Raw genomic sequence first — 15,231 nt, forward strand, 5'->3', positions numbered from 1 at the left:
GCCGCTGTCACAAAAATATCCCTACGTGCCGCTGTACATAGAAGTGCATGCAGACTTTGGGTTATTCAAGTATGAGTTTTTATTGTGATTCTAAGGTTTAGGTTATTGGATGGATTTTATTAGTGCGAAGCATTGTAATAATAGTGTTCGTTCAAGTTTTTATTACATGATACAAACACAGGTATGAGAAAACGGTTCTATGCACACAAGAATTAGAGAAAAACTTCGTAGTGGGGCGATTTGCTCCATCATGACTGGGTTGAGAAAATCGTCTTTCAAATAAAAATTGAACTTTAATTTCCATGATATTTCAACGGTGTGTTTTACCCCCCGTTCCCCTACTTTTGTTTCATCGCAAAATACATCTCGAACAAAATGAATTTACGATAAATTTCTTTCAAAGCGTAAAAGTTTCATTCCCATCCTTCCATCAAGTGCAATATGTTGTGCAGGACATGATTTCTAACAGCAACAAGTTCTGCCATGCAGCGAAAAGCACACCATGTTCCGAGTACACCAAGTACGAATGAATTTCGCTAAAATTCACATAAATCAGCAATGAGATATGTTAGGCTTACATAAATTTCAACTCCTTAATGGTGGTTATACAATTACAAATATTTCTGGTAACTCTAACTTTTTAAGATTATCTTCAGTGACAAAAATAAGAAGGGTGATGTCTAAGACACGACCGCGTTGTTATCGTAAGACTACAAAATTAGAATGAACTGTTTAGTTCAAACATTTAGCAACACGGACAAAGGCCGATGATAAATCCTGAATTGAGGGGCACGATCAATAAAAAGCCAATTTGAGTAGATTGTCTAATTTTCTCTCAGCATTAACGTTAGTGCTCGCTGTCTAGAGCGACAATGAAACACTGAACTTATTGAATACACAAAAAAAAACAGTATCTCATGGCAGAATTACATCGTTACACTCCCAAAAACACCAATTCTCAAAGGAATAATCCACAAATTGCAACAGCTTTTGCAGGACCGTAGCAGAAAACCTGAACCGAAGCGGTTGTGGTGGAAGCGACAGCAGAAATCTCTGTTCAATGAACTTTCACCTTCAGTTTTCCTCCAAAGAACACAGCCCTCTCCACTGGAAAATATATTCTTCACATTCGGCTTGAAATGCGTTATTTTCAACTCGGAAACAATGCTCGAGTTCACGAAAAATTGAATGGTCGATCTGGAAAAAAATCACAGCAGTGGCTGTGAGGCTTTCCAAATTGTCTTTCTCAATGCCGAGAGTTCAGTATAGTTTTCCATCGGCCTTTTTCAAGGCTATAGACGAATGAACTGAGAAGGTCCTCTATTATTCAAACATCATCACCAATAAGTCTGAACACACTTCTAAATTCAGGCAATCTCTCTTTCGGCAAAAAAGTGCCCTGGGAAAGACCGATGGTCTGCGTGGTTTTTGTTTTTGGTTTCTGGTTGATTCATAATTCATTCTTGTTCTCGTGAAAAAAATACACGGAATTTGTGCTGTCAATGCACGCGATCTCCACCTTTGTCAACGCATAAAATCAACAATGCTTACGTGTGATTCAATCATCATACACAAATACTCTCCAATAAACGGTATGAAAACCGTACCACCCCCGAATTAGAAAAAACAAAAATTTGAAAAAAAAACAAAATTACACTGCGGTGTTATTTTATTTACTCACAGCACACTACAAACTCTCCAAAACAATTTCGCTCTCAACTAGAATTAAATTGGCGACGAAATTGCTTCCATACACGCTTAGTTAATACGTTTCTTCTGATTTGCTTCTGCAGTGCGGGCTCTGCACTATGCATGCTCCGTGCATATCCTGAGAATGCATTCTGAGGGAAATAATTTTACACGTCAATTCAACGCAGTAGCAAAATAAATGTTAACCCTTTGCAGTCGCTGGTCTGTTCTCAACAACCACAGCAAGAAATCATGCCAATAATTTATTCAAGGATAGTAATAGTAGTAGTAGTTAATAGTTTACATTTTTTCTAAACGAATTCGAATGTCTAGTGAACTTTTTCACGAATGTGTACTGAGTTTCTAGGAATAAAAGGTAACGGTAATCCGTAAAGAAAAAAATATGATTAGCGTGGAAATCGTATAATTTGCATATTCTAAGTCGTATACAAAGTGGGATCGAATCACAATCGTGCAAAATATCGATCAAGGTATACCTCGTGCATATCGAAAATTGCATAAAATGCAAAACCTCTATTTTATTCATCATGCCAAATTTAGTCTGTATTAGATATAACGAGCATCGGTTTTATACACATCAGGCAGATGCAGTTCGTGAGTCGCAAAAACCTATAATTTGTATTAATATAGTGCTGAGATAAATCGTATTACATGCTGTTGATAATCATTGAATCATATTAGATCGTAAATGAAAACATATTACACTATATTGTTAGTTCGACACATCAAGATCCACGATAACGTAAAACGAAATTGTAAAATTTGAATGAAAATTTTTACCCCATGTTATTTGATCACTTGAAACACGTAGAACATCAATTAATCATTCCTATGTAAATATCCTGTTTATTTCTACTTAAACACAATCGGAAACCAGGAATGACGTATCCGATTGCATCTCTTCCGTATCATATGTACGAGTTTTAACTGCTCAAGAATCATATTGCAGATAGTCGTGCGAGACAGCTGCTGAGCGATAATCCATACATCCGGAATTCGAATCCCATCCAGGAGCAATTTTCCGAACCATCACCACCACTCATTTTAAACATTCATATCCCCACCCACTGAAAGTAGTATTTAATAATTCCTACTTCAGAATAGAATAATTTCGCCAGAATAGAAACAACGAAGGGGATAACGAAAAGAGAATATTTGCGACGTAAACTCCACCCTTTTATAATAAGTGAGCTGTTGGTAGCGGAGATATATTGCATCTCTCCTGAGGAACATTTTCACTTCACGTTTGGTGATCATCGAAGCAACATCGTTGCCGGCGAGCGTCGAGCGAGAACAGATTGTCTTTCTCATTCTGTTGATGTTGTGTCATCTTCGTTTCCCCTCGAGCTGTGAACACGAGCGAATATTTCCCTCGATGTGCCTCTGGCATTGCAATCAACACATCGTGCCGAGTCATGGTGAAGATGACGTTTCGCCACATTATGTAGGGAAAAATCAAGCTGGGCCATCATCACCGGCTCACATGGAAAATGTTTCTATTGCTGGAATGCCATGGATGATTTATTTTCGCGATCAACTTTCTCCATCCAAGGATGACATCTACGCAATACAGCTGCTACTACAAATAATACTAACAAGAGTGTTTATTTTGAAAAGAGCACTAAAAGATTATAAATGTGTATATTCAATCGCCTCACGCCACCAGTGTTTGGCTTTGTGTGTGTTGCTTGTTTTCGTTGCGCGAAAACAAATTGCGACATATGACTAGTTCGTGTATTGTTCCTCGCAAAGGCAAGAAAAAACTGCTTCTACAAAGCCAAGCGTTAATGACATAGTCTTTTCAGGCACACTGAAGGTTTCTAATATAGAGTGATTTATGAAATGTCTTTAAATTTCGTAGCGTAGCCCGACGTCTTAAGCGGTGGTGTCTTGGATACAATACCCTATGATTTTTTTTCCATATCTATAATCAATCGTATATACTTATAGCAACAGTCTTATTAGGCGCAAATATAAGTATTATATTCATCCAACTAATTCGCAAACTTTTTCCATGTATGCCTAGCAAACATTAAATTGTATAAAATGCCAAAACTGGAGGCAATATACATACATTTAAGACACATTTGGGTTATTAAATATAATACGTATAACTTTCATATACTTGCAAAAATGGATGCCATATACTTATATGCCATACTTTATACGAAAGCCGCATAGAACGATATTACGCTGCTTGTTACAGTGATATTGGATTTAACCGGACAATGTTGTATAAAAGGAATGGAATGTACGTAAATAATACTGCACATAACGATATTAAAATGCTCGTTATACCGATATACGACTTAATCCATCCATGATATAGAAAGTCGTGTTTTTGCATTTTATACGTTCTCAGATACGATTGTGATTTGATACGAATTTATATGCGACCGAGCATGTGCAAAAGTTCTATGATTTCATGTTTACTGGATGTATATCGCCTCCATTTTCGTAAGTATATTACATGTTACGCGTATCATATACCACCCAAAATATGGAGTATATGAAGCTGTACATACGGTAGTTATACGATTTAACGTTACCATATTTATAGATTTTTGCGATTTCGATAGCTAGCTTCCAAAGCAGTTTCTGAGCTGTTGAAACAAGTTTTTGGGTCAAAACAGTAACAAACATCTCTCGTAGACTTATAATCGTTCGAATGATCATACCATTTAGATCAGCCGTTCAATAGTTGTTACCGATTCTCGAGAGCTCTATAACAGGGATCAATCGAGACTTGTGTCAAAAGCAAGAAAGGCTTACAACATTAATGATTTCCAGGGGCCTAACTATATTAGAATCGACTCATAAGCATTTTTTTTTTCATAAACATAAACTGAAGCCGAGAGACGTCAAAGCACGATTTTTTACATTTCGAATGTTTCTCGAACGTCACAAATAGAAGTGGTTTCTGTACCGAAAAATGCGTTCGATGAAGATTATGACCCTCACATGGTGAGCCAGGTTCGTGAACAGAAACGAAACAAATTTGGGTATGGGCATAACGCAAAGTAGCTTCACATTTGCTGAAGTATTTTGGAAAGCATCATAGCAGGGAGGGTTTTCAGAGTTTAAAGTACCGTTCTGAATCATATTTTCGGACACTTTGTTCTAATATCTTGAAATGCTTGATGCACTGATGATATAACTATACAATTAATATCACAATTGCTTCTTTAGAGTAATCCCTTGGTTTCACTATCATTTCATATGAGAACTACATTTGGATTATAACATAATCGGCAAAAATCTATCAACACTACTCACTATCGCTTGTGTTTGACGTTTGCTTAGCGTGAGCACGTAGAATGTACCCGTTTATCAATATTTAAATTTCTCCCGTGTTTCATCAGGTCTTATCATCGTTAACAGTTTACTGTGATTGCTTGGTAAGTGTTTCGCAGTTGACTATAAAGCATAATCAAGTGCAATGTAATTTTCGTTCAAAAAATTACAAAATAAAGTGTCCGAAATTTGAATTCAATGCCATACAAATGAAACACAAATTTCTGCATTACTCGAGAATTAAACAAGCAAATGAAACCAAATTAGGCATATGGAGGTTTTAGGGTGCAATAAATGTTTCTATGGTAGTTAGACACTCCTCCCCTTCTCTAAGGGGGAGCTGCCATACAAATGAAACACAAATTTCTACATTACTCGAGAATTAATCAAGCAAATGAAACCAAATTTGGCATATGGAGGTTTTAGGGTGCCATAAATGGTTCTATGGTGGTTAGAAACTCCATCCACCTCTCTAAGGGGGAGCTGCCATACAAATCAAACACAAATTTCTGCATACTCGAGAATTAACCGAGCAAATGAAGCCAAATTTGGCATGTGGAGGTTTTAGGGTGCAATAAATGTTTTTACAGTATTTTACACTCCACCCCCTCTCTAAGGGGGAACTGCCATACAAATGAAAGACTAATTTATGTATAACTCGAAAACTAATCAAGCAAACGGAGCCAAATTTGGCATGCGAAGGTTTTAGGGGACACGAAACGTTTTTATGGTGAGTAGACCCTTCTCCCCTCTCCCTGAGGGGGGGGGGGGGGTGGTGGACTGCCATACAAATGAAGCATACATTTCTGCAGAATTCAAGAACTAATCAAGCAAACGGAACCACATTCGGCATGTGGAGGTTTTAGGGGGCAAGAGACATTTCTACGATGGTTCAACACTCTTCCCACTTTTCTCTCTCTCTAAGGGGGTCTGCCATACAAATGAAATACAAACCTCTTCATAACTCGAGCAAGCACATTTTGGGATGTGAGGGTTTTTGGATATGAGAAATGTATTACACCCTTCACTCCCGTAAAAATATTACACATATTTCAACCAAAAATATTCCAATCAAACAAGACTATTGAAAATTTTCGGAAAAGTCTGAAGGAAAAAAGGAAATGAATTTTGATGTACTTTCAGCAAAAAATGTAATCGCTCAAAAGACGCAGTTCGTGGTGGAAATTGTCTCTTGCAAAAATGCCATCAAATTCCGGCTATTTTCAAGCAATTTGCGATGCAAACTCGCAATAAAAAACACCGAAACCAGTGCGCGTGTGAATGATGCCACTTGTGGATATTTCTCGCGCCCATCGATTCTCCCATGGCCGTGTTTCATTTCAAGTATTTTTTCCTCCCGCCAAAAGCCAGGGAAACGCAAGCCCCTCTAGAACATCTGTTAATAACATTTTGTGCGCCTGGAACGCGGAGGGTTGGTGGTGGTGTGGTACCCCATTAGGCGTAACACTCATAATGACCCGGGAGAACACACTTCCGTTCTCGGTGAATTTTCTCCCCTCAATAGTTTTAGTCTATGACGCAGAGAAACGGGGTATTTAAAACATTCACTAAAAGGGGTTATTACACCCGGACGTTCAAGAGTGAAAACAATATCAAGAGCACCACTTCTCATCTCGTGTGTGCGCTTCAATCTGTTCTAATCCGAATTGTTGTCGTTTTTGGTCTTCTACTGGAACCGATATAACACTCGCATCGTCCTTTATCTCGTCCTGTGCGCTTTGTTGGTCTCGAGAATGCTAATCATATCATGGTGACATCACGGAGTGCTGTGGGAACCTCGTGGGCGTCACTTTTCCAAGAATTCTACACTTTTGAGACTCGCAGGGGTGAAAGGGACCGTGAAACGTCTCCCAAGCGCTCACCGCCGCCTTATTATCAATTCGACGAGCGCGCGCAACATTTCGGGCCAAATATTTCAAAAATTATTACAAGTCGTTTGACATTTTGTGGGGGGGTTCGTTTCTTTATTGTCTTTCGTTCCATCTAGGACGGGAGATGCGCGAAACGCGCCTCAAGCTGGTTACGAGCAACGAAAGTGGTTGATGTGTGTTTCGAGGATCCCCGCTGGCATCCTCGAGTGGTTTCACTTTAGACTGCGGCCACTTTTGGCTGCCGATAATCAAATTTATTTTAATGACTCAACGCGGTTTTTCGGGTTTTTTCCCAAACGATCACACAAAAAAAACACCAGCTTAAAAATCTCAGCCATTTCCTGATGGCAGAATTTCGACACGGACACGGAGAGCAGTGCAGTGCAAACATACACGGCAGGCACGAGTCGGCAATCAACGCGGGTAGTCAAATCTGCGCCCGTCAATAAATACGTTAACTTCGGAGCTCGCTGCCAATCTATTGAGACCTTCCAGCATGTGAGGGCGCGCGGCACAAATATCATCCAATCATAATCAGTCTTGGAGGCTGCGGCTGCTGGCGCGCGCTGAAAAGTCAGCCGCCAGAAGGTCTTAGACAAACATACAGTGTGCCCTCTCACATACACCCCCTACTGTTACCTACGAAAAACGTTGGATAATGTCGTGACTGAAAATTATTTTAATTGAACCCGCGAGAGTAGGCAACAGCAGCACCATTTTTTGTTGTTGCAGTTTGTTACTATATTTTAATAGTTTCAATAACGACCGATCCGAGCGACCGGGAGGGAGATGACAGCTTCTTGGCTGCTGCACCGTCACCGTCGAGAAATCATAGTTTTTATTATATGCTATCGTCAACTAAGAATCGATTCAACGGGGGTTGCGAAATCAAGTCCCCTGGCGGCGAAAGCGAAAGTACTCGAATTCGTGACATTTCCATCCATGAAGAGAGTGTTTCCTAATCGGAATAAATGCTGGATTTTTTTTTTGTTTGTTGGTTCCACACCACTGTCACCGTGTGAGAGATAGTGACTGGCTGCTGGCGTATGTTGGCGTAGAAAAAACAGGGGTACACTTACTTGCAATAAGATGCTCCAATCGATTTGCTGACGCATGTTCCCCCATGTTTGCACGGCGATGGCGAACACGACAGAAAGCCTGTGGAAGAAGAAAAAAAAGAAAACATAAAAAACACGATCAAAATCGGAAGAGTTTGTGGGGGTTTGCTGAAAGATATCTTAATGGGCATTATTACTGGACCACCGCCACCGAAACAACCGCCTCGAAACTAGATCAAAACAGTGGCCGTTTCCGAAGTACTCTTCGAATGTTTTATTCAATATTCAAATGTCCCACACATGAGGAACAAGGCAGAGGAAAAGAGGGGAGTAGAGAATCGAGCGAGTTGTTTTCGCTCGATTTGGCTAATCTTTGCCAATTATTTTCCCGCCCCCGTTTCGTTACCGTATAGGACACAATTCGTACTGGGTATACCGATCCCCGTGGGTCCCCGTGGCACACGAGTGGTTGAGGATTCACTGCGCTCCGCGTTCCCTCGCTTTATCAGCAGTCATGATTGCAGCACTAGCAGAATCAATTTCGATTCAGCTAGCAGTGAGGACTAAGAATTGCTTTTCCATCTATCTCCGTTCTCCATTTCCCAAAATCAATTGTGTAATAAAAATTTGTATTGCAAATGTAATTTTTGTGGGTAGACGTTGGTTATTGGGAGTTTAAATAAAATATTAAATATATAATTGAATAAATTTAAAAAAAAAACATTTTTTTGCATCAGTGTATTTCATAGAGACTGTTATACTGATGCAAAAAAGTACTCGAATTGATGTTTTCAAAATAAAAATATCAATCTCTTTTTTCCATTTGTAAATCGAAAAATACTGACCCCATTTCCGAATCGGTGACAAAAAAATATTTTGCGCTTCAGATTCTGATAAAATTTTGATAACTAACGATATTGAAAATTTGAATAAAAATGGTTTTGTACATGTTTTACTCATAGATTCCGTTCGAATTACGCCCAAACCATCTATATTCTTCGTCTTCGGGGGGGTCTTCGTAGCCTAATTGGTTGCGTGTCCGCTACTAAGCGAACGATCATGAGCTAATAACTCAGGGCCCCTCAACTGACCATCTTTGTGTGTTATTCTAGCTACTACGTCCACGCAACAATCATCATGTGTCGGTAATCCCAGTCCCTTACCGCTCACATTACGATCTGCTGCATCGGTAATTGGTGCTAATTCTAACACAGCAATGGAAGCCTCATATCAGCAGTCCCGTTGTGAACAGTCCAACTGTGAACATTCGAACAATAGGAATATTCTAACGCCGAAAAAGGCGGCATGTGTTGTGTATCGATAGAAATGGAATACTCGGCATGTGTTGTGTATCGATAGAATTGGAATATTCTTAGGCCTAAACAGCTACTGTGTTATACATAAAAAAAACAAATGTTTATCGATGGATAGGAATCTTAAGCCTAAATAATATACAACAATAGTTATCTTAACATAAAAATGTATACGAATAAATTCGGCTCTGTGACAGCTGAACTGCTAAATGAGCCTAATAAACGGATGGGATAAAAAAAAAATCTATATTCCCTTATTATCATGCATTATGCCGAATTAGGATGATCTTAAAAATCGGTGTTTTTTCCTTTTCTTTCCATTTTTGGAAATTTATGATCGTTTGACCGGATTTCGATTAGCAGCAATTAAGGGATATTAAACTTTGTACTAAAATACGGTGCTGTACTAAAATAAACTATGTTTATTTGTTCTAATTTACATTGTTTTCTTGTACTGATAAACTTTGTACTAGAAATGAACCATACTTTTTTGTACTAAAATAAGCTTCGCGCTAAAAATTCTGAACTGCACCATTTGTTAAATGCTTCAGGGGAAATTTTGAGAATTCTAATTTTGAGATGTCGAGACCAAACAGCTCTCTCTTTGGTTCAGACACTGATTTGTGGAATGCTGATACTTTTTTTAAATAACAAATCAAAAGCTCAGAAAAAAGATGATCTTAATGTTTTTTTTCCATTTTGGGAAGTTCGAAACTTTATGATCGTTTGACCGGATTTCGATTAGCAGCGATTGAGAGATATTAAACTTTGTACTAAAATATTGTACTGTACTGAAATAAACTATGTTTATTTATTCTAATTTATATTTTGTACTTGACACAAAGTTTGTACTAGAAATAAACCTTACTTTTTTGTACTAAAAAAAGCTTCGCGCTAAAAATGCTGAACTGCATCAGATGTTAAATGCTTCAGGGAAAATTTTGAGAATTTTCGTTTTCTTAATGGCTTTTGAGATGTCGAGACCAAGCAGCTCTCTCTTTGGCTTAGACCCTGATTTTTGGAATGCTGATGCTTTTTTTTAAACTACAAATCAAAAGCTCAGAAACGTCCCAGCCAACATCAAATCGGATAACTTTTGCACTTGATAAGTCGCATATAACTTTGTATCAAAACACAATAGTATAAATTGTCGAACCAACTATACATCATGTCTATCTAAAATCATATACGATAGATGGGATTGAGTCGTATAACGGTATAACGAACATGGTAATATCTCTATACATGGCTTTATATACGTACGTAATTTACCATATAAGCAAATCATCTCAAATTTCGACATTTTAAGCGATTTAATGTTTGCTGGGGCATGTCTCTTGTTATTTAGATATGCTTATATGTCAAATTAATTTAATTTATTAGACAAAGAAACGACTAACGTTTCTCAGTTTCTGATGCACGTAAAAAAGTCTTAGTTTTTTAGTTAGTCTTAGTAGAATCTTAGATCTAGATCTTAAATTCAAATACTTTTCATTTACGATAAAACAATTAAAAATCAGTCAGGGAGTTCTGGTAAAAAAATCCAAAAATTTATATTTTCTGTCCAAATAAGCGAGAAATTGAAAAAAATATGTTTTTTTGAAATTTTGATGTGGAAAAAAATCTCTGCTTTTGAAAAAATGACATAAATAGATAGGGTCTTTTCGACTTCGACACGTCGAAAACCACTAGAAAGATGCGCTGGTAGAAGATTGAAAATCGGTTCAGCGATTAAAAAATAACAAAAAAGTGAAAAAAGTCGGTTTGTAGACATCCCAAATCCAGAGTGCTGCTCGCTTAGTGAGAAATAAAAAAATATTTAAAATTTTGCGGAATGCAATACATATTCCAGTTTTGAATAAAACCAGTGTTTTAGTAGACATTTTTTCTCATGAAATTGGTAAGAATCTAGTAATAGTATTATTTTATTCCATAAAAAAATCCCCAAAGTCTTTTAGACTGGTCAAAATAAATAAAAATGTTAACGTTGTTTTAATTTGAAAAAAATCTTCTCTAATCCGGTGTTTAACACTTTTTTTTGTAGTCTTCTGAATTTTCAATTTTCGAAGGCCATTTTTTATCCAACGAGTAGTTAAAAAAATATAATTTTATGAAGAAAAATGTGCTTAATTTTTGAAACGCTTTTATAGAATAATAGCTTCAACAAAATTGGATGTGATAGCTGATTCCCAAAATCAACACACACAGTGTGTCAAGTTCCGATCATATCGTAGCTTATTATCTACTGAATGTACTAAATATAATTAATCCTATTTCCGTCTCTGTTCCTACCTGTGTTCCTGCTTGTAGTAAATGTTCTAAATATAACACATCCTATAACTGTTCCTGTCCCTGCTTCCTGTTCATACTCAATGTACTAAATATACTAGTTCCTATTCCTGTCCATGTTCCTGCTTTTGCTTTTGCCTTGTTCTTTCTCCTGTTTATGTCCCAATTCCTGCTTCCTACTTGTACTAAATATACTAAATACAACAAAACCAATTCCTGTTTGTACTAAATGTACTAAATATAACAGATCCTATTCCTGCTTCTGTCCCTGTCCCTGTCCCTGTTCCTGTCCCTTTCCCTGTTTCCGTTTCTGTTTCTGTTTCTGTTCCTGTTTCTGTTTCTGTTTCTGTTTCTGTTTCTGTTTCTGTTTCTGTTTCTGTTTCTGTTTCTGTTTCTGTTTCTGTTTCTGTTTCTGTTTCTGTTTCTGTTTCTGTTTCTGTTTCTGTTTCTGTTTCTGTTTCTGTTTCTGTTTCTGTTTCTGTTTCTGTTTCTGTTTCTGTTTCTGTTTCTGTTTCTGTTTCTACTCTTATTCCCAATCCTGTTTCTGTTTCCGTTGCTGTTCCTACTCTTATTCCCAATCATGTTCCTATTTCAGTTCATCATTTCATGCCAGAAAATGAGCGTTTGCGAGAAATTTAACTGCGCTATTAGATTCAGGAAAAGGTAACTGAAAGCCCACAGAATAATTGTTCAAGTTCGTTGAGTTGGTTGAATTCGAAAAAGACTCGTTTCAGTCAAAACCGGATGATAGATTCAACACATTCAATAAATTTGGTAGATTTAGTAGAGTTGTTAAGTTAGTAAGCAAATTTTTGCGTCAAATTTGACTCTTGATAGATAAAGACCACCAAGCTGAATTCGGAAACTGTTCAAGTAACCCGCCGAGGTGGGAAGTCGGCATCCGAAAATTTTCTTGTAATACTACTTTCCACAAAATTTAGAAAATATGAACAGCATTTGCTAAAACAAGTCTGACTTGAGAAGGTATGAGATTGTTCGTATAGATCCTGCCTTTTAAAATGGAGGTCCTCAAACATGTATAAGTCAGTATAAGTGAGACTTAAGAAAAACCATTGTTTTTGGTACTTATTTTAAAACGATATTTCAACGTTTGTATAAAAAGTGTTGGAATAATCTATTTTCTATTCGTATTATATATTAATGCAAGTGGAGGAGAACAAAGTACATTTTTGATATAGGGCTGCGTCTTCAGTAAGGAGTTCTCGAACCAGAAATATACTGAGAACTGTGCCGATAATTAAGAGCAACAAAGGAAACGGCGAGACACAATGTTAATACACCAATACCATTGGGAAACCAATCGGAGCTGAAAAAACCCATACCTAAGCGTAAAACGAATAAGAAACATGGGTTAAATATTGTGACTTTGTTGCGGTAAACCGGGTGATGCTCTGCTACCGTCGGACTGCAATCACAGAATATGAATAAACCAGTTGCTGATCTACTACCGTGCAGACTACATTCTCAAAATAATTCTCAGTAATTCCTACGGAGCTTGCATTGACGCGAAGTAGAACAAACAAGCAAGACAGCAAAGGAAGAAATGCATCTCGTCCTTGTACCGAGCGCTATAGTGAAAGCAATTTCATTGGTGATTTGCACTTTAATCTTTCTTCAGTCAGCGAACGGCCAACAGTCTTTCTCAAGGCTTAGATCTACCTTTAAAACATTCAAATTTGATGCGATAATAAATGCTTGTTCGACAAGTGCATCAAAGAGTTGTCGTTTATTTTGATTATGTTGGAGATCATCAGGTCGTTTCCCTTTTATACTCAAAAGGAATTTAAAATTACCGTAGTTTTAAAAAAACGCACGCAATTCTAACTGTGAATATTTACCATCAACCCAGAAGCTTTGTTAGCATCTTTTGTTTATTTCAAAACATAACTAGTTTACTATTGACTCTCTGTTTTATATTGTTTTCGACCGATTTGCGTAAATAATGCGCCGGGCAAAATGTCATCTAACTTGTGACAAATTGTTGAAAAATGTTCATATCATGTATGCACTTGTCTAATTATTAACCAGTGTATACAAGCTGTCAAATGAATTCAGGAGAACGAAATTCCATGTCGCGAATTTTGGTCGCTCGATAAATAGTGGCAAATTTGAAATGTAAAATAGTTAATAAAATTTAAATTTTCTATATTATCTAAACCACGTTATGAACACGATTCGAGGAGCCACCTACATATACAATAATTCACACTACACTAACATATCACCAGTCGATAACTGCTGTAAACAGTTCCATCGGTCTCCTACATGTTTTTTTGGGGTGTAGAATGTGTATAACATAGTAATACCCTCCAAAACACGATACTTTCCTTCAGCAGCACGTCAGAGGAATCGTAGAACCTCAGCCCTCCCCACAAATTGCTCTCCTCCGGTTCCCTGTCTCTAGGGAGGGTGACAATGGCTCCGAAACCGTACGCTGTCGCGCTCGGGCACACCACTGTCGACAACTCCCTTATCGGGAAGCATGAATCAACTGGTGGTATAAACGAGTAAGGGAAACAAAAATCTGCATCGCAACATAGACGGACCACAGAAGGCAACTCCAACCCCACGACGCCCCACGACGATACTACACTGTCAACAACATCTCCAATCATATTGTTCTAACAAAAGAGCGAGACGAGACGAGACAGCATCACCCATAATAATGACACGCCGCCGCCCTCGGCTCGGCAATGTATGTAAACAAACTCTCAACCCATCGATCGGCAGCGCTCGACGACTAAATTAAGATGTCGTTGACATTTGAACTGTCCGCCTCAGTAGCCGCCGCCCCCCGCGCCGCGTGGACGCGTCGCGCCTCTGCTGACGGAATTGCCTGCGCCGTCACTGGTTTAGCCCCCATCATTCTAATTTAAAAGTGATAAATTAACGTTTTAAAAGCGAGAAAGAATCTCGCGCAAACGTTATGAGCCACTTCCTGATCCAATTAAGCCGCGGCGACGCAACGCGAAACCGAGAGATGTCAATAAGTGTATTAACATGGTGCAGCTCTCTATGGGAGAGCTTAGATGGGAGGGGGGGGGAGTGTAGTTACTGATGAGCAACATAAAACAACATCATATTAATTAACCAGTGAAACTGAGATACAGTGGAAAATTGCACACTGCTGATGCTGCGGCTGCTGCTGCTGTTGAAGCATAATTCCAGCGTGACTCGTGTGTATGCCCCTTTCGAGACCTTTGAGAGCGGCTGAGCGGCTGGCTGGTGCGAAAAGCAGAGCGTCCCCTCCTTCCCCGACATGAAATTAAAATCTCATTTGCATTTTATTAAAAAATCGTGTACCCTTCTCATCTTCGTTTTTTTTTCGTTCGATCGGTCGATGGCTTAACCAAAAGCGCAACTCGGGGTAAAAGTCAAAGCTTGCGTTTATTTTGTTTTTGTTTGCAATTTTCATTTTCACAGCGCGGCGGCGCGCCGCAAATCCATACCGTGGCGGGGGAGCGCACCGCGCACTCAGTGTATTAATTAAATATAAATAAAATGTAATTTGATTTACTTTCTCGAGTTAGGCTCCGAAGTGAGCCCCCACTTTTGGCCCCCGCTACTGCTGAGCCACCTCAGTGCCACCAGGTGGCGGCGGGGCATGGGAACTAGCGCGCGCGAGTGATGGCAGCATTCTCTTCTGCTATGCTT

General features: G+C 38.5%; 1 protein-coding gene across 1 annotated transcript in view; it reads right to left on the reverse strand.

Annotated features, from left to right (window-relative positions):
• LOC129761772 (neurogenic locus Notch protein) overlaps window positions 1-15,231 on the reverse strand; it is a 236,508-nt gene that overhangs the window by 140,926 nt on the left and 80,351 nt on the right. The window contains exon 2 of the mRNA XM_055759535.1: window positions 7,976-8,054. Coding sequence (XP_055615510.1) covers window positions 7,976-8,054 — 79 coding nt within the window. The remainder of the gene's footprint in view (window positions 1-7,975; window positions 8,055-15,231) is intronic.

The sequence above is a fragment of the Toxorhynchites rutilus genome, chromosome 1, assembly GCF_029784135.1.
Source record: "Toxorhynchites rutilus septentrionalis strain SRP chromosome 1, ASM2978413v1, whole genome shotgun sequence".
NCBI lineage: Eukaryota > Metazoa > Arthropoda > Insecta > Diptera > Culicidae > Toxorhynchites > Toxorhynchites rutilus.